Raw genomic sequence first — 20,357 nt, forward strand, 5'->3', positions numbered from 1 at the left:
AGTCTATCAGATCTCACCAGCACTGATGGAAGCCCTCGATTCAGGTTTACCGGGCAGCAGTTACATTGCCAATCAAGGTCTGCTGGGGCACAGCCCTTTACCTCTCATTGGCTAGAGAGGGAAGAATCCAAAACCTTGGCGTAGTTTATTTTGTATGGCCAAATGCAAGAATGGTAAAACTCTGGCTATCCAGAAATTGCTGGAGTGCAACTCTCTTCATCCCTGACTATTGGAAATGCTAGCTAAGGCTGATGAGAGTTGGGGTCCAGCACAGGTTCCCAATCTTTGCCCTACAGGCTTGTCCTAAGCATCATGCTGTTAATATATCTCTCTGTTTGACCACATGTGTCCATATCATGCATGCAGCTACAAAGAAGTATGACTACAAGAAATGAGATGTAACGTCCCTCAAAGAGCGGAAGCCCTCAGAATGAATTCCGTGTATGTGTGTGTGTGTGTTAAATAAAGGCATGCAGCAGCCTGATATTATTGGCTGCCCATTTGCCAGTAAATCTCACGCTCATTCGTGTTATAATGAAAATGACAAGTTCATAATATAATGCCGAATGCACACGATTTAATAGACATTTATGAAAATGACACCATGGCTGTAAATTAATTGGTTGCTTTGAAGACCTCTTTAGTCAAATGTCATTTATTGTGCTGAGGGAAATAATTGCAACGGCTAGAAATTGCTTTGTTTTCTACAGCAAGGAGCCTGAACTTTCCTTGCCATAAAACACACTCCCCTGTCTCTAGGGCGGCTACTTTGTCCTACTTTGCAGATAACTACGGTCCTCTATTTATAGAGCTGTGAGGAGACAGCCCTCTCTTTGATGGGCTGCCGGTCCAAATCTGGTTTAAATACTAAGAACCAAAGGAATGCAGAGCAGCAGAAGATGGGGCTTGTCCATCAACAGAGCTGGGAGAGCAGACTAAGCAGGAACAAAATGCATCTGGCCCCACTGTGTGATTTATTTCTATTTAAATTACAGTACAGTAGCTATTTCCAAATTTGCATCTATCCCTATAAATTAGCATATGGTAATTTTATGCAGTCAGTCTACATCCCAATCCCAAAGAAGGGCAGTGCCAAAGAATGCTCCAACTATCGCACAATTGCACTAATTTCTCACGCTAGCAAGGTTATGCTTAAAATTCTACAAGGAAGGCTCAAGCAGTATGTGGACCGAGAACTCCCAGAAGTGCAAGCTGGATTTAGAAGAGGCAGAGGAACCAGAGACCAAATTGCAAACATGCGCTGGATTATGGAGAAAGCTAGAGAGTTCCAGAAAGACATTTACTTCTGCTTCATTGACTATGCAAAAGCCTTTGACTGTGTCGACCATGGCAAACTATGGCAAGTTCTTAAAGAAATGGGAGTGCCTGATCACCTCATCTGTCTCCTGAGAAATCTCTATGTGGGACAAGAAGCTACAGTTAGAACTGGATATGGAACAACTGACTGGTTCAAAATTGGGAAAGGAGTACGACAAGGCTGCATTTTGTCTCCCTGCTTATTTAACTTATATGCAGAATTCATCATGCGAAAGGCTGGGCTGGATGAATCCCTAGCCGGAATTAAGATTGCCGGAAGAAATATCAACAACCTCAGATATGCAGATGACACAACCTTGATGGCAGAAAGTGAGGAGGAATTAAAGAACCTTTTATTGAGGATGAAAGAGGAGAGTGCAAAATATGGTCTGAAGCTCAACATCAAAAAAACGAAGATCATGGCTACTGGTCCCATCACCTCCTGGCAAATAGAAGGGGAAGAAATGGAGGCAGTGAGAGATTTTACTTTCTTGGGCTCCATGATCACTGCAGATGGTGACAGCAGCCACGAAATTAAAAGACGCCTGCTTCTTGGGAGAAGGGCAATGACAGGCCTAGACAGCATCTTGAGAAGTAGAGACATCACCTTGCCAACAAAGGTCCGTATAGTTAAAGCTATGGTTTTCCCAGTAGTGATGTATGGAAGTGAGAGCTGGACCATAAAGAAGGCTGATCGCCGAAGAATTGATGCTTTTGAATTATGGTGCTGGAGGAGACTCTTGAGAGTCCCATGGACTGCAAGAAGATCAAACCTCTCCATTCTGAAGGAAATCAGGCCTGAGTGCTCGCTGGAAGGACAGATTGTGAAGCTGAGGCTCCAGTACTTTGGCCACCTCATGAGAAGAGAAGACTCCCTGGAGAAGACCCTGATGTTGGGAAAGATGGAGGGCACAAGGAGAAGGGGGCGACAGAGGACGAGATGGTTGGATAGTGTTTTCGAGGTTACCAGCATGAGTCTGACCAAGCTGCGGGGGGCAGTGGAGGACAGGAGTGCCTGGCGTTCTCTGGTCCATGGGGTCACGAAGAGTCGGACACGACTAAACGACTAAACAACAACAACAATTTTATGCAGATCCAGGTCTCACCAAGTTTCTTTTCCAGGGAGGGGGTCGTGAATAAATATTTGCCACCTCCACCCACGCAAGACACTTCCTTAATTGTTCCCACTAACTAGAATATAATGGTCTTAAAATACTGTATTTTTTGCACCATAACACTCACTTTTTTCCTCCTAGAAAGTAAGGGGAAATGTCTATGCGTGTTATGGAGCGAATGCCTGCGGGTGGCGGGGGGGATCTGCTCCAGTCGTGAGCAGAGGATCCATGGCTCCCCTTCCTTCCCTCCTCCATGGTTACAAAGCATGGATCCACATGGATCCTCAGGATTTTTGCATTGGGCTACTCCAAACTCACTGTCAGATCACATGTCTGTGGCCACAGCATGAACCACAAAAATCATATATCCACTATTTCGTTTAGAATATTTTTTTTCTTGTTTTCCTCCTCTAAAAACTACGTGCGTGTTGTGGTCTGGTGTGTGTTATAGAGCGAAAAATACAGTACTTGCAACTGATTATTGGTCTATGCAATGCAGAGGGTTGGACTAGATGACCCTTAAGGGTCCTTTAACTCTACAGTTCTGTGATCTAGCTTATTATCACCTACAATGACTGGCAGTGGCTCTTTAGGATCTCAGGCAAGAGTCTTTTCTGGCCAAGGTTTGAATCTGGGACTTAATACGTACAAAACAGATGCGCTACAACTGAACTACGACCCATCCTGAAACCATTCCAGTAATGCAATGGCCAGGTAGAGACAAAATCTGAGGAAACGCACACCTCCCTATAAATGAAGTACATTTTTTTTGCACACAGCTCCTGAAAGTGCAGTACAAACACAGTGACAATGTACGCAGTGCCAAATCCTCATGCGATTTTCTTTAGAAGACAGGCCTGAAGTCTGGGCATGTTCTATATTGATTTAAACCAAGTGTTACCAGAGGTATAAAGCAGTCTTGAATCCAAAGTCTTAAATTCCAAGTTCCTCGATTTAACTGGTTTGTGCAATGGCTTATTTTTCCTGTTTAATGAACAAAAGTTCTAACCAGTGAAATATGAGAGTCAGGCTATCACACTGTCCTTTCGAGTTGTTGCAAAGATCCATTAGTTCATTAAGTCCCTGCCTCTCTTACAGCAGGATATAGAGGAATTAAACTGAGGAATTAAACTGATTCTACTTCATTAGCTCTTAAGCATTCGTTGAAGGAAAGTAGGGAGAGAAGGGATTAACTGTTCTGCTACCCACAAGCACCCGTAAATTGTGAGGCAGGCACTCCAAAATTATAGGATTTTAAAAATTAATACCAGTTTATTAGGTTCTTAAGCTTTTAGGCTGATTTTGCCCCCTCTCCCCCAGACTTAGCTGCACCTCAAGGGTGCTAAGCTGAATTTCTAAAGGGATCGGAGGAGAATATTCTGCAGCAGTATCCTAATTTTAGGAGCTGGTGTTACAAGGGCTTTGTAATTCTGGGTTCATGAAAATTGGAGGAACATAATTTTAATGTACTTATTTAATATTTAATTTGAAACAGTATAATACCTACCTTTCCACTGCAAGGTGATCAAGGCAGCTTATGAGCTGAAATAAAATGGAGTCATAGACTAAAGCAAGTTTTAAAAACACAGGCACAAGCCAGGAACGAGATCCACCACTAGCAAAACAGGGAGGCAAGAAAAGGCATGAATATCAGGGGTTATATCCAATACAGCCATCCTCTTAGTGGATAGACTTCTTCCTTTCCTCTCCCCATGTGGCCCTTGAAAACCTTCAATGTGTGTCAGAAACATAAGTAAAAACCCAGAACAGATTTATTGGGGGGGAGGGAGGGAGGTGCCCATGGGCAGAGGGGAAGGAGAAGAAGTCCCATTATATAAGCAGAAGTCCTTGCACTAACAATACAACTTCATTGGATATAACCCCATGTTATTATTGACCAAAAAGATGGTTTTGACTCAATGCCTAAAAGACAGGGGTAACATCTCTCTGAGAACATTATGTAACTGGCACACGCATTTGGTAGCTACCAACCTACAGTAGTCTCCAAACGTACCTGGCCTCAAAGAAGGGCCTCCATGAACTGACAAGTTCACATGGAAGAAGGTAGATCCTCAGATACCAGACATTACAGCCATGTCCAGACATTTGCCTGAATAGGCAAGTGTTAAAATGTGTAGGGCGGGGTGGTGGGGGAACCACAAGCAATCCCAACCTCCAACACCTTTGTAAACATTGTTGTCCTCCACTCTGTCCCCAACCTGCTCTATCACCCAGTTCCGGTCATCCAGTGAGATTAATAACTGAGTGGATCTCCTCAGTCCTAGCCTGGCACACTGTTGTTGTTGTTGTTGGCACCCATCTGTCTTGAGAGATAATACGCCTCTGGGGGTGAAGTTAAAGCACTGCTTTAGCAGTGCCAAAGTCGCTAGCCTGGGCAATGTGTATGGAGGTCCTGTGCTGCCCAGTTGACAAGAACTCCCCCCCCCCAGCCTTGTGGATGTGGTCCAAAGGAAAGCAGAGCAGTACATTTGGCACCAGCTTGAGTTGCCAGAAGGAGACCTTAGCCCTTTTTCTCCTGAAGTTATCCCACAAGGCAATGGAGGTTTAGGATCAGAGTTTTCCTTCTCCTAGATGCGCTAGGAGGTTGATGAGCCCCATCTGCCTCTTCTAACTACTATGCAACTATTAGGCTACACACACACTCAGCATAACAATCTCCTCTGCTTCATTGGCTAATGCATAGTAAGGTGTTCCAGAGGAACTACACTACCTGTCTTAATTTCCCAATTACAATTTACAATGCAGGTCACACCCTCGGTCCATCTCTCTCAATATTGTCTACACAGACTGGCAGCAGCTCTTTGGGGTTTCAGGTAGTCATTTCCAGTCCTACCTGAGTATATGCCAGGGATTGAACATGGGACCTTTTGCATGCAAAGAAAAGGCTCTGCCATTCAGCCATAGCCCTTCCTGCTTCAATACAGAAGAAACTTGTGCCTGTTATAATGGAAGGAATCCCCCGCCCCTCACAAGGTACCTGCTAGCAGACTGCTGTGTAAATATTAACTGGCTGATTAGCTGGGGTGAGTTGCTGAATCAAGGCTCGGTTCAGTCCTTCTATAACAGAGCCCCTTATACGGCTGTAATTTAAAAAGTTAAGTGGCATACCCGCATCCTGCCAAAAACCGGAGAGCTTTCAATGAGGACCTGTGGATAGGCCTCATCAATTTAAAAGGTCACCATGTTAATTTGTAACGACATAGTGGTTCAGAAGAAATATTGGGAGACCTGTTCTGGGATTTAATTTGAGCAGACTCTTCACAAGAAGACAATTGGTTTCCACGGAGGAACATTTGAAGTCAAAAGCTCCACTGCTGATAAATGACCAGGAGGTTTTTTAAAAAAATCTACTTTTGACAAATCGGTAGAAATGTATAAAATATAAAGATGAGGGTGGGGGGAAGGCTCTCATTCTAAGCATGGAATCACGCCAGTTGTTTTGGGAGCACAGTTCTGCTTCGGTTTTCTGAGCACAATTCAACGAATGTAAGAAAGGAACTGTTGGATCAGGCCAAAGATCCATCTCGTTCCCACGTCTTGTTCTCACAACAGCCAACCAGATGCCTATGGGAAGCCCACATATTGCCTCTGTCAGTGGAGGTGCAGCATAGACATCATGGCTAGCAACCATTGGTAGTCTTATTCACTGTGAATTTGCCTAATCCTCTTTTGAAGCCCCACAAGTTGGTAGGCAACACTACTTCTTATGGTGATCATTATGTTAATGTCTTGGTACTTGTCTTTAAAGAGTTGCTTTATACTGAGCCAGACTGTTGGCCCACGTAGCTGGCAGAGGCTCTGCAGGGTTTCAGGGAGGGGGTTTCTCCTAACCCTACCTGGAGATCTTGGTCCTTCTTTTATGTGAAGCAGATGCTCTACCACTGAGCTATGGGCCTTTTCTAGCCTTTGAAGGTCTATACATCTTGGGATCTGGGTACCTGAAGAAACACCTGTTCCCTCCTCTTCAGCACTAATTCAGAAAGAGAAGGAAGGAGAGAGACAGAGAGAGAGAGCGCAGGGTGGAAGTTGTTCAGATTGTCATACATAATAAAAAAATGGTGAAGGCAGATTATGTTAGCCAAAATGGAGCCACTGATTCAAGATACAAGTGTGCTATGTGGAAACGTTGACATTTGTAGAAGTGCAAAAAGGAAGAGGGGGATAAGGACCACTCCAGCACAACTACCACAACCCAAAGTGCCTTCAAAGAACTGAGCATGCACAGTAGCCACAGAACATTGCCTGGAAAAGAAATCTGGAAAACCAGGGAAGGAGAAGGGATGGAATGTCTTGCTTGAGCTCCTCAACAGTATCTGAATAGAAGGCATTGTAGGCTTGCGGGGACCCTGATCAGAAGCATTCCCCGGAAGATGTTTGGATATACTGCAACATTTTGTTGAAGGTCTAGCTTGTCTGTCACTAGAGGCAAGATGCCAGACATGACAGCAATCACAGACTTCACTGCCAGCTGTCAGAAATGGATATTAACTTTAGCATAACTATTGGATTAAAATCACAAGTGTCATCTCATTTCACAACCTTAATGAAGTAGTGTTGGAGAGCACTGCTTTGCTTGTCAGGCTTCTGTTTGACACAGCAACTTGATTTTATATGGTCATGGCCAAACTCTTGTGATTTGTTTATTCACATTTGGTCAGGGGACACTTTGGAGCAACGCTTAGCCTGTGGAAGATGCCCTTTTCAAAACTGAACAGTCCAGTATTCAAGTGATGTTCTGGCCAGTCTCCCATGTCCCCATATGCTCAGTACAGCACCTTATTTTACTAGACCCACAACATCTTGCCTGCTCTTACTATTAGATGGGGTGCCTTGTTTTTCTTAATTTTGCTTCTTTATCAACCCAAAGGCAAGCTGGTGGCTCAGCTGAAACATCAAATGTCCTTGCAAAACAAAAGGGCATGATCATATACCCTTGTTTTCTGTGCCAGGGACACTGTGTCCTAAGAACAGCCACTTTCCCCCATACAAATGAGAACAGACACAATGGTTCATCATACCATCATTTCTCACAACAAGGATGAATGTAGAAGAAGTAGAAGACCATCTGGTCAGCCACCTCAACTCTTAGTAAGAGCCTCTCAGTGATGCACCTCCACCTGGGACCAAAATGTCAGAAACAGGCAGGGTAGGGCCACTAGAAGAAGATAGCCCAGGATTGAATGAGGCAGAGCTGCCTTTTTGCGAGCCATAATCCATTTGCTAGTAGCAGTTGTGTAGCAGCAGCTGAAAACACATGGGATTAGAGGAGTGATCCCATATCCTCCAACACGTTGAAGGGGAAAGCTGGGGCACCCCCTTCCAGGACACTATCTTCCCATTTGTTTTTCTCACAAAGGCACAGAGGCCATTTTGCTCACCATTAACCCATGTGATTTCGTGCCACAATTTCCCCCTGGAAAAAGGGCTTTCTTTGGGCATGACATCCAAAAATGTGTGTTTTGGGGCGCCACATGAGATCACAACCCTGAAAAAAGTGCTTTTTGTGGAGAAATCGTGGCATGAAATAATGTGTGATCGCAGCACCTAAAATGGCTGCCGTGCACTCATGAGAAAAAAATGGGATGTCTCAGTTTTTCCAGGACAGTTGAGGGGTATGAGATCCCACTCCCTTTTCTCATTTCCCATAAACTGTTATTCATATTTAGAAGAATGAGGCCAAGTGACCATTGAAATTAATTAGTTTTCTCCAAATGTTGTGCTGGAGGTCAAAACAGCCACTGGAATCCGTTCAAGCAAAGTTGCTGGTTTGCTTGGCACAGCAGTCTTTGGGAACAGGTTCAAATGGTCAACAAACTAAAGAGTGATTGCCTCTGCAAGCAGATTTGTTTGGAAAATAATATAAAAGGATGATGTGTTTCTAAGGGGTTGGGGTAACAAGCACTGAAGCAAACATGCTCTCAGTTTGTTCTTCAAGGCTGTTTGTGGCAGCTTAGTGTTTCATACAGAGTTCAATCTTCCCAGATAACTCCATGCATCATAGGGGACATTCCTTTCTGCAGCTGACAAACTGGACTCCTATCCATGAAACCTGAAGCCATAATAAATTCCATCCAAATGCTTATCATCCTGTTTAAGAGGAATGTAATTTATTTAGGGGTGATTGTGGGGTGATGAGGCCTGAATGGGGTAATTAATTGAAGGGCAGTTGATTTGAATCCACTTGGGGTAGGTTACACACAAAAAAACTGATATGAGGTTCCAGGGTGAAGTGCAAATAGAATAATAGATCTGAAGATATTTGAGTGGGTAATGAATGGGAAGTATATTTATTGAAGGTGGGAGATTTGGATGGGAAGTGCATTAGCTTGCTTTCTGTGAAATTCAGCTTCAGATATATATATTTCTCACTTTGTGTCTATTATTGTGAATAAGCATATGCAAATTTGATGTGTTTGGAGAGAGATTAGACGATGTTGGCTATCATATGCTCAGATTTGTGTGCAGGGAGACTAGTTGAAATGGATGGATGGAAAATTCAGTTCAGTTTGCATTTAAAGGTGAACCTGCTGAATTTGAACTTTCTGAAACAATACGGGATCTGAGACACAGTCATCCTTCAAAATTTGCACTTCTCCCAGCTTGTAATGTGTACCAAACCCCCCCCCCCCATCAGTCTAAGTTCATAGTGCTGGTTTCAGTGTATAAAGCCATATGTACACAGCTTGGGACCAGAATACCTGAAAGATCATCTCATCCCTTATATACCCAATCAAGCAGTGCACTCTGTAGGTGAAGGCCTCCTGCAGAGACCATCTTATAAGGAGGTCCATTTTGCACAATGTAGGAATCAGGGCTTTAGGATGGTTCCACCTGCCCCTTGGAAGTTCCGTCCCCTTGAAGATGAGCAGGTGCTGTCTTTTCAGCACCCACTGAAGATTTTCCTCTTTCAATAAATCTTGTAAATTGAAATTTTTCACTGTGTGTATCTGTAATAGGGTTAATCTAAAGATGTCCTGAAGATATTTCTAAAATGCTTTTTTATTGTTTTATCTCTCGTTGTTTGCTGCTCTGGGATCCTTTGGAAGGAAAAGTGGGATCTAAATTTCATAAATGAATAAAAAGAACAACAACAAATGCATATACCGGAGTAAATTGTCCACAAAAATGCTCTTTCTTCCTGTGGTTCCAATTTCCATACATCTGAAAGGGACAAGATGGAAAGAGTAGACCCAGGCAACCTTCAAAGCTGATGAGGCCCATGTGTATCTTGTATTTACTGCAGGTCTACAGCCAAGGTTGAAATATCTGAACTCTGCTGAACTGAACCTCTTGGGAAGCTGTATCAGTGGGTGCAAAGTTGCTGGGAAAGAAACCTTTCTCAGTATTTTTGAATTCTCACTGGATCAAAACAATTTCCTGTATCTTGGATTCTGGCAAGTATGGGAACTTTAAGCAAAGTGCACTCCATTCAGAACGCCTCACCAATTAGAAGCCTTTCCCGTTCATCTAAATTAAAAATCACCCCAAGCCAGCATCCCCACACTTCCAAGTCATGTGCCAGCCACAAGGAGAGAATTATCAAATGATAGGTTTGCATTGCCAAGTCTCCAAAGTAATTACCTTTTGTTCATTTTTCTAATTAATGCTGTGGCCTTTCCGTGAGTTCAAGCCCTGTATGCATATGCCTGGTAGAGCTCAACATTAGCCATGCCTACATTGCCAACCTACTTACCACCTGCGATAGGAAGCTGGGCTGTGCCAATTTAGTCCTTTGGTGCAGGACCTGGAAGGAAAGAATTTGACAGACAAGTCACTCCCAGCGAGGTCCTTCCCCTCACAGTGCCAGCCCTCCTGCCTCTCTCAGTGAGCTCACTGTCTCACCCCTTATTCCACCAGTTGCTCCTCTGTCTTCTCGCGGTTGTTGCCAGGGAGGCGGCCAGAGAGCAGGCCAGTGGCAGGAACTGCTGTTTCTTCTCCTGCCCTTTACTGTACTGTTGCTCACTTGCTTGTTCCATCTGAGCCCGAAGGGAAGGGCAGGTGAGAAATAATGATCTGTGGATCAATGTACATATTTTTCATGCCTGGAGAACTTTATTGCAAAATCCATAGAATTGTGTATTTCAGCGCATAGCTATATTTTGGTTTGCATATTGCCTGGGGAAGTGAAAACCAGTTAGATGCATGTTAAGAATGTCCTCGCCTCTAGTTGGAAATCATGTGCGATGCTGACAACTGAAAGGGAGGGAGTTTTCAACCGTGGGCCTCAGCAGGAGCCTAGCTACCCAATCTCTGGCAGTGGCCCTGGCTACTGTCTGCTGTGATTGGAGTGGCTTTCTCAACAAAGTCTTATGCAGAGGCCTTTCCCAGCCCAACTTCCTGTAACCTTTTTAATTGTAGTTGCTAAGAATGGAAGCATTAACTTCTGGATAGCTCAGTTGGTTAGAGTGTGGTGCTGGTAATGCCAGGGTTGCAGGTTCAATCCCCATCTGTGGTTGGACTAGATCAGGCACGTCCTACTTCCAAGAGACTGTGATCTGCTGCCAGTATAAAAAAAATTGGTTGTGATCTACCCATTGTCATTGCCAGGAGTTGTTGAGCTTTCTTTAGGGGAGGATTGACCAAAGTTGTTGAGCTTTTTTTAGGGAAGGAGTGATCACTAAGGACCACACAGACGATCATCACACCCACAATCGACCGCAATGGACTACATGATTCTCAGTATCACTTCGAAGTGGATGCAGACTGCAGACCACCATGTGATACACACAAAATGGTTGCATTCTTCATCACAGGATCACTCCACTTTCCCAGTGGTAAGATAGACCCACAGTATATGGGAAACATGGACGAGACACAGAGTGCCAGGTTTGGTCCTTACAGAGGTGGTTGTAGTTTGCAGAACAGTTGTTCAGGGGGCACATCGTCCCACAAAGACAGCTGAGAGCTGTTGTTGCTCGTGGCCCTCAAGCTGCCTGGCATAATGGCAACAGAGAACAATGTACAGGCATGAGCCCTCAGCCAGGAAGCCCTGCCAGGTCTGAGGGGGTGTCCCAGGGACCCCCAGAACTGCCATGGCTGCTCCACTGACACACTCTCTACCCCTCCCTGGTCACTTATTCAGCCTCCTCCTTGCCCTTACCATTGCCAGGTAAATTCCATTTGTTTCACTGCCTGGCATAACCAAAGGCATTTTCTGCTGCTGGGAAATGAACAAAGAAGGGCTCGTCCATTCTGTGAGATGTGTCGCTGCAGCCTTTTCTCTTGAGCTGGATGTGTGTCTCACCTCCTCTGGGGGGGCGGCGGCTGGGGGAAGAAGTGACTGTCCCTTGAACTATCTCTGTGGTACAGGCAGAGACCATTTTAAGTGTGACCGCACACATTGCGCCGAACCTGGAAGTGACCCCAAAACGGCACAGAATGGGGCAGGGACAGGGCAGAGGCAGAACATCGTATTTGCAGGCCTTTTCAATAGTGTTTCAAATATACGTAATTTCACTTGAACATGTGATGCCAGGAAATGTAACCCTGCATAAATTAGGAGTTGCCTGTACTGGGAAACATGGGTAGTGGTCAAAGGTTGGGCCTTGCTTCCTCTATGAGGCATCGCCCTCTCTCTGCCTACCAACCTTAGGAAGCCCCTGCCTTGTTGCATTGTTTTAAATGCCAGCTAGAAACTCTCCCATTTCGTCAATGCATAAAATTTCGTTATCTGTATTAGTTTTTAAAAATGGATACTGATTTTTAACAGTGTTTTAATTATTTGTGCATGTGTACTCACTCTCTCATACACATATCATGTAGTTTTTAAGTCTTTCTAAATAAATAAATGTTGCTGAGGGTCTGCACTTGTATATGCTACTTCAAATGATGAGTTTGGTATTATAGCCATGGGCATTCATTTAACACTTTTCACCACGTTTACTGAAGGATTTGGGAATTAATGCAATTCTTTTCTGTTGCAAGCTGATTATATTAAGCTGTTGCACTAATTAGGGATAAAACTAAATGTTTCATTTGAATTTCAGTCAGGAAAAAGGAATTTTTTATGCAAACACACATACATATGCAAAGTCCTGAATCGGTTCTGTTTCTGCTCATTTCCTAATGCTCCAGCTCCCAAAGAAAATGGATCAAATGGATCATGAATTCCATTATATCAATGTCTACCCAGAGCCGAGTTCTTGTCAAATTATATCTAATTGAATCTTTTTCCTTTGATGAACCAGAACTTAACGTGTACAGATAATGCTGAAATAATCTCTTTTTAAAATATGCTTTATTTTTCTTCAGCTCTGAACATAAGAAAAATACAAATCACCCTGATGTTAAGGAAGAGTGGAAATAAATGTTTGTGTGATGACAAAGTGCAATAAAGCTCAGACAAGCCCCCCCCCCCCCATCCTCAGTCTATAATACGATACTGAAATATTGGCTAGATGCTCATACAAATTTAGAATCTAGACTGGACTGAATTGCAAGTGTGAGAGAGACTTTTATGTAGCTTTCTTCTTTGTTTTCATTACAAATTAAATGGACCTGTTCAGAAAACTCAAGGGAGGCTTGAGATCAGAGGTGTGAAAGGAACAGAACACAGAATAAATAATCCACCGTTAGCAGAAATGTAAGGTCCACAGAGTGCACGAATATTTTCTTCCCCCTCCAGGTAGGCTGATGTGAATGGGGTAACCATGTATACAGCCGGCCACAATCCTGCAATCATAGCAACATGAGCTCCTTGGAGGAAAGGCAGGATATAAACGTAATAAAGAAATAAAATATAAATCAATTGGTTTGCGAAACTGCCCAACTGTTTCTGAAGTAAAAGCAGAAAGATTACCACCAGTTATTGTTACTACTCAAGTTATGTGAACAGGCACACATCACTTTCCTGCCCAGAGTCCCTGGCATCCCAGTCTCACTCTTCCTCTTTAAAACAGAAAACCAGATTTATTTAAAATTATTTACACTTAAATTTACATCCCCTCCTCGTATATCTAAACATTGTTTTGTTTAAAAAGTGGATATGTACTTATTCAATTTAAGCGCTGCTGGAATGTAGTGTTTCATGGCTGCAAGTTGAAGCCCACGCTGGAATGCAAACTGCTTCCATTCAGTTGTTTATCCAATTTCATTTTCATCCAGCTGGTAGCAAGCTCATTCTCCCGGTGCTGATCCTTATGCAGTCAGAATGGCACCACCCATGCACAAGAGGGCTGCTACGAGCAAGCTCAAGGGAATCCTATTCACCACCTTCGAGCATCTTCCTGACATGTTCCCCCATTCAGTGAAGTAGGCTTCTGTGGTGCTGTGGACCTTTCTGTTCAGCATCTGATCATCACTCTGCAAGGGCGGATCCCCAGACCACAGCCCAATTACTGTCCTTGTCGTGCAAGGTAGAAACCTTGTCCTTGTCGTGCAAGGTAGAATCACCAAGCTATGGTCAAGTCTAGATTGGGTTCTGACAATATGAACCACAATTTTCTCCTCCTTTCAACAAAGTCTCCTGATTTACTTCCTGCTCTGAAAACTTTCGTAGAATTTGGTGTCCCTCTCTGGATGTAGATTTCAGAGTTAAAAAAAAACAATTTTGTGAAGGACTACTCTTTTGTGTGTGCTTTATTTATAATAAGACCCTATTCATTTCTTTAACAGAAGTGCTACATCAAGCTCAGGAATGGAGATTGGTCCTCAAGGCATTGTTGGACTCCAACTCCCATCATTCCTGACCATTGTCCATGCTGGCTGGGAGGCTGATGGGAGTTGGAGTCCAACAACATCTGGAGGGCTATGCCTGAGCTGGATGTAGCGATTCTATTAAAGAAATTAATAAGACCCACCACAAGCGGTTGGCAAGGAGTAATCTTTCCGATTCCCTGTTTCCATGGCAATCTATAAAAAAAGCTAGAGTGGAGCCAAACCGGGCCACTGAGTTTTGAGAACGCTTTTTGTGCACCTTTCAAATACTCATTTTTGGCAAATTTTCAGAGGGTGCTCGAAAAGTTAGGGAAGTGTTTAGGGAAGGGGAAAGTAGCCCTGTTGCCTTGGCAACCAAGGCAATAAAATGAAGGCAATGCAGCAAAGCAAATAGTATTAGCTTGGGGCACTCAAGTGCAGAGAAGTTGAGCTGATGTTTTAAGTGGGTAGCAGGAATGTGCCCACAAGTCACATCTCTCCCAAGCCACCCTGCACCCTGGCCATCCCTGGCAGCCATGTCTTTGGCAGAAGAAAGTGGCACATGGCTGTATATGCATCTGCCTCCTTTACCCAGTCAGAACTGTTGGGCTGCATGCACAGCATATATTGAGGGCACACACCAGCTACAAAGAATCAGGGGAACTATCATTTCCACTCACAGAGTAACAATTCCTAGCAGTTCCCAGGATTCTTTGGGTGCTTTAAATGTAAGGTGTGCTGAGAGTTTGGTAAATATAGTGCAGTGGTGTACAGAAAGAGTCTGGTAAGAGCCAGTGTGGTGCAGTGGTTAAGAGCAGTAGACTTGTAATCTGGTGAACCGGGTTCGCGTCTCCGCTCTTCCACATGCAGCTGCTTGGTGACCTTGGGCCAGTCACACTTCTTTGAAGTCTCTCAGCCCCACTCACCTTACAGAGTGTTTGTTGTGGGGGAGGAAGGGAAAGGAGAATGTTAGCCGCTTTGAGACCCCTTTGGGTAGTGATAAAGTGGGATATAATATCCAAACTACTACTACTACTACTACTACTACTACTACTCGTCCTCCTCCTCCTCCTCTTCTTCTTCTTCTTCCTCCGGTTGGAAGGATAAAGAAACATGAGGTTTATCAGCAAACAAAGCCATTCTGAGTACAGTGGTACCTTGGAAGTCGAACAGAATCCGTTCCGGAAGTCGGTTCAACTTCCAAAACATTCAGAAACCAAAACGTGGCTTTTGATTGGCTGCGGGAAGCTCCTGCAGCCAATCGGAAGCCATACCGGATGTTCAGCTTCCGAAAACCGTTCGAAAACTGCAACACGTACTTCCAGTTTTCAGTCGTTTGGGAGTCAAAATGTAGGAGTTCCAAGGTGTTCAGCAACCAAGGTACAGGCTTGTTCTGCTTGCGGCTGATATGGAGGCATGAGCACAAACTATATCCTACTGTAAGTGGCTGGAACTGACTTGGAGAAAAAGCAGGAAGGAAGTAAAAGCCAGAAAAGTAGTTACTATGAGAGAAGGGATGAGTGAGGAGGAAAAACAGGTTCTCTTTTTGTATATTGCCCCTGACTGGTTCAGGTAACTTATTGCAAGTGCTGTTGCTTTACTCCCAGCATGTTGTGTACAAAGTCTCGATCAGCTAGACTTCCCAGACTGGTAGAGGAGCTATGTGTGCTTAAGACCCATTTCGCATTAACACTGAATGTGTGCAGCCACTGGTGGCATGGCTGGTAAGCACATTCCCCTTAGTCCCCCACATTAATTGACTGCAGGGGGCAATTTGGTGAACACATCTATGGTCTCTCCATTGATTTCAGTGGGGTATATGCTTGAATGGACATTCTGATACACATCTAGTGTGCATTCTGGAACAACTAGAGCTACATCACAACTTAAGAACTAGGACAATATGTTGCCTTTTTTTGCCTTTACTGGTAAAATTCCATTGGCTATGAAACTTTGTGCATCACCAGGTTCACTAAATGCGGCCCAGTATTCTTAGGATCATGTAATAAAAGAGAAAGAAATGGCCCTGTTAAGTTTTTTAGTGTTTTTTCTAAGCTTTCACCAAAGCTGCAGAATGAGGAATACAAGCTTTGAACAAGTAGTACAAGTTCATTTTGCACCCCTTGAAAGGACACTGTTTTGCCTTGGAAATGGGGTAGAAATCCAACACAGCCGCGATGAAATTCTGCAATTACCTGCACTTCCTGGAAACAAACTGAATATTTTTGTTTGTTTGATCCAACAAGCTTTCTCAGTTGAATGAATAGGTCTCTGCTGTGGGTGTCCATTTTGTATTGCTTTTAAAATTCCACTTCTGTTGTTTTTAACTATATTTGACCATTTTCACTATATTTTGTTCATCACCTTGTGATAGGGATGTAGAATGCAATTAACAACAACAACCAGATAGCTTTCCTTTTATTGGTGCTCTTTGAATGGTCAATGATAACAGTGACAGCTGTGCAAGGACCACTCTGTGCTGAATCACCATGGCACAGATCATCCTAGAGGTGTAGCCTTTTGATTTCCTCTCTTTCATAATACAATAAGGTCCCCACATTTAATCTTGAGTGTGGGAGCCCATTGCAAGAAGACTGTTCTGCTGTTGTTCTCAATCTGCCTGATCAGAGCTTTCCCATTCTCCTATATGGAAATATTAAGGCTGACAGACACTCATTCTATCACTCTCACATCATGGATTCCATTCAGATCTATCTGCAATGTAACCCATTCATTTGAGGAAATCAGTCTTAATTAGCAAAAGGCATTCATTTATGTATGCAGGAACCAGTGCAATGAATGCTGATAATGAAGTATGGATGCACTTCTAGCAAGCTTTGACAGAATGTTGTCTGGGTAATATTATTTATTGTTATCACTACAAAGGACAGATGTGACCCTCGGTCTCATGAAGTTCAAGGCAACAAACATGGTTCTCTGTGAAAAAAGGGGTATCTACACATAAGAACAGGAAATACAGTACACAGAAAGCTGCTGAAATCATACCATTCATATAATTTATTAACACATTTTAGCACACCCCGAAATGACATTGAAATAGGATAACAGACACATAAATTAAGGGTTGCGTTGAATATATTGGGTTTTGCTTGTTGAATCATCTGCAACGAATTCACTGTAGCCCTATATTTTCCTAATATAGTCCAGTGATTCACTATCACCATTTAAATTACCTTCTATGTCAAAGAGAAATGATTTTCCTATTTTAGACCCGATGGCTGCTTTTGAGTAGATCTCATTTTTATCCTTTTGTCCCTTCTTCTTTAGCCAGACATTGGCCAAATACAGAGAATGAACCGATTCACACAGAACACAAACCTCCCTTGGTCCTCCTGCTGGCCACACAGCTTGCAGCTAAGCTACGGTGTGCCTTCGTCTCCTCCAGACAAAGCATGAGCTGTAAACCCAAGAACAAACCTTGGCCACAGCTCATCCTTGTCTGGAGCAAGACAAACCATGTGGTAAAATGCTAAGCCTAACCATGGCTTAGCTCACAGCAACACAGCAACAAGAACTTCAGGAAGAGCGAAGCAGCCACAATCTCCTTCCCAAGGAGTGTATGCGTTCAAGCTATGCCTTCGTTCTCTTGGCATTACATGTCAACCAGCTCAATATCAGTTGCACTAAAGCCCAAAGGAAATCAATGGGACATGTTAGCCAAGGGTCAAACTAGATACGATGTTAACTGCATCCAAGGAGTTAATGTGCATCTTTTAAACAATTTAAATAGCTGCCATGTCTTGGGTGGGTGGGTTATTGAGCTAGGTTCAGAACCAGGATGCAAAGTGTGTGGGGGGGTGTTTCAATTCCATCCCAGGCCCACCACAGTTCTGACAAAAATCTTTAAATGGAAACTTCCATCCCAGGTAAGCACTGGGGATAATTTCTTACAGGCCTGCGGTGTTGGTGAGTCCTAATTCTGTTCCCTCTGCAGCAGCTAATTACATTTTTGAAGCATGCACTTTAATTTCTTTACACACAATTAAGATATCTTTTCGCACTATGGTTGTAAGTCTAAGCATACTTACCTGGGATTAAATCTGGACACCCTTTTGAGTAAACCATGGTTAGGGTTGTGCTGCATCTTCTCATCTGAGACAAGCCTGGCTAACCTTTTGTGCATTGGAGCCAGCCCAGAATATTCCGCACCTTGCAGTGGCAAGCATCTTCACAACCATAATTCTTTGCTTGGAAAACATTAACAACCCTGCAAAATGCATTCTGTATCATAGTCCCTTCCTGGATATTCATAGCACTAGGAAACTGGTATATCTAAACCGCTGCAAGTTTATTTCCTATTTGTGCCTCCAAACCATCGACAAGTTGGCAAAGCATAGACTTTCAAGAAAGCTTATATAATATAAATCTAGTGGTGTCTACACTTCCCATGATTCTCAGCAACAGGAAGAGAAGCAAGTTGGAAAGGAAGTGAGCAAAAAAGGGGGCTGAGGTGGAATGTGCAAAAAATAAACTAAAGCTGTGTTGTTACCCTTCCTATTTTGTCTTCCTGGTCAGAAACAAGTTGTTAAAAAACTGTAACCAAGTGATCTTTATATTTTACATTGACTGATAAAGATGAAAGGTTGCACAGACTTGTATCCAATGCAGCATTAAGCAACTGTCCCATCCCCACAAGGAGTTCCACTTGCATAATGGGACTTTCCCCTCTCTCCTCCCCCTGTGCACCCCCTAAATCTGATCTGGGGTGTCCCTCAAATCTCCAGAGCAGATTTGAGGAACATGGGAGGGGAGGTCTAATTACACAAATGGAAATCCTGGTGCTGAGGGAGATGATGGCTACTTAGCATTGCATTGGATACAGGCCTCAGCCTCCAGTCCCCATCTAGAGTTTCTTCTGTTGCCACAGCTTTTCGATTATTTCTCCTTGTGAGGGAAATATTGATACCCAGGGTGAAATTTTGCCTACTCTTGTTGAAAGGTTTATAAAAGAACAACTAACAGGGCCAGTTGGCAAAGTCATTGGGTTGGCAGGACAAGTAGAGCGAGCCCCTCACAATAAGGCACACCTGAGAGGGATCTCCCTCGCCATTTCAGTCATGCATCCAACTGCTTATTGCCTATGCAATCTTGTCATATTCTCTTCCCCCCACCCACAGACAAAGAAAATGGTTTATTTGTACACAATGGTCATCGGTTCAGCTGAAGAAAAGAAAAGGCGATCAAAAGAGATGTCACTGTATTCCGCTGAAGTACATTTAATACAATATACCAAGCTCATTGACTTTCTTTACAGTATCCCCTTCCCAAGAAGACCCTGTGTGTTTCCTGAGCCCATCACATTCTCCTTGCAGGTTGGATCTTCAATGCTGTTCCTTGTGCAGCAGTGCCTTATTCATTATATGACTGTTTCATCTGCATCCAGTCATAAGTCATGGCTCTTTTTTCTTGAGTAATCAGAGCTCCTCCTGTTTCAAGAAATAAAAACCACAGAAATATATCAAGATGAATGTTCTTTAACTTATAATCATAGTGTACAGAAGAAGATTCCCTGTCCCTTCGGGGAGTCCTATGACATGTCAAGGGTGGGCATGACAGGTCATAGGAGACTTTTAGGAACCGGCCCTTTGAAAGATGGAGGTCAAGTAGGATACAGACAGAATTTGGTTGGTTCAGAAAGCAAGGTAGGATCAACAGGAAGCCTACTCAGAATTGTTCAAGAACAAGTGAAGTGATCTAAAGGTTAAATGGATAGGTGAGAGACCAGTGCTTAGGAGACAGCTATCACTGCAGGTTCTGATCAGAAGTTCCCACTTGATGGATGTGTCCCTATCTGATTGATTTCTGGGAGGCTGGGGACAATCACAACACAACACAAGTGGGGGTTATTTGTCTAAGGTGAAAATCAGTCAATAGGGGTTTTCTGAGTGATGACTACAAGGGAAAAAGGGAAGAGGAAGGACACAGGATAGAGCTGCGATGCTCCTGACTCACCCTGCCAAACATCAGCTCAGAAATGTTGCAGGCCTCTACTTATCAATGGTCTCAACCCCCACGCAAACGGGGAGTTGCCTGTATATGTGTGTGTGTATATATATATTCTGGTCTCTTTGTCACATTTTTATGTGACCAAGGCACAGAACTTAGTTGAGGGGCTAGGACGCTGATGAGATAGGATACTGTAGGTGTCTTGAATAACAATGGTTCCTAGGAATTTTTGTAAAACGAAAACAAGAAAGCAGACTACAGACTGAGACAAAGTTATGGCGAAAGGAAGCAAAATTGCTTAGA

The 20,357-nt window shown here is 43.5% G+C and overlaps 1 protein-coding gene across 1 annotated transcript in view; it reads right to left on the minus strand.

Moving 5' to 3' along the window:
- Nucleotides 1-17,090: 17,090 nt before the first annotated feature.
- The window catches only part of HTR7 (5-hydroxytryptamine receptor 7), a 43,791-nt gene continuing 40,524 nt past the window's right edge, over nt 17,091-20,357 (minus strand). The window contains exon 3 of the mRNA XM_079976370.1: nt 17,091-19,534. Within this exon, the coding sequence (XP_079832496.1) occupies nt 19,492-19,534 (43 nt within the window). The 3' untranslated portion in view covers nt 17,091-19,491. The remainder of the gene's footprint in view (nt 19,535-20,357) is intronic.

Source organism: Podarcis cretensis, assembly GCF_951804945.1.
Source record: "Podarcis cretensis genome assembly, chromosome: 5".
Taxonomy (NCBI): Eukaryota; Metazoa; Chordata; class Lepidosauria; order Squamata; family Lacertidae; genus Podarcis; species Podarcis cretensis.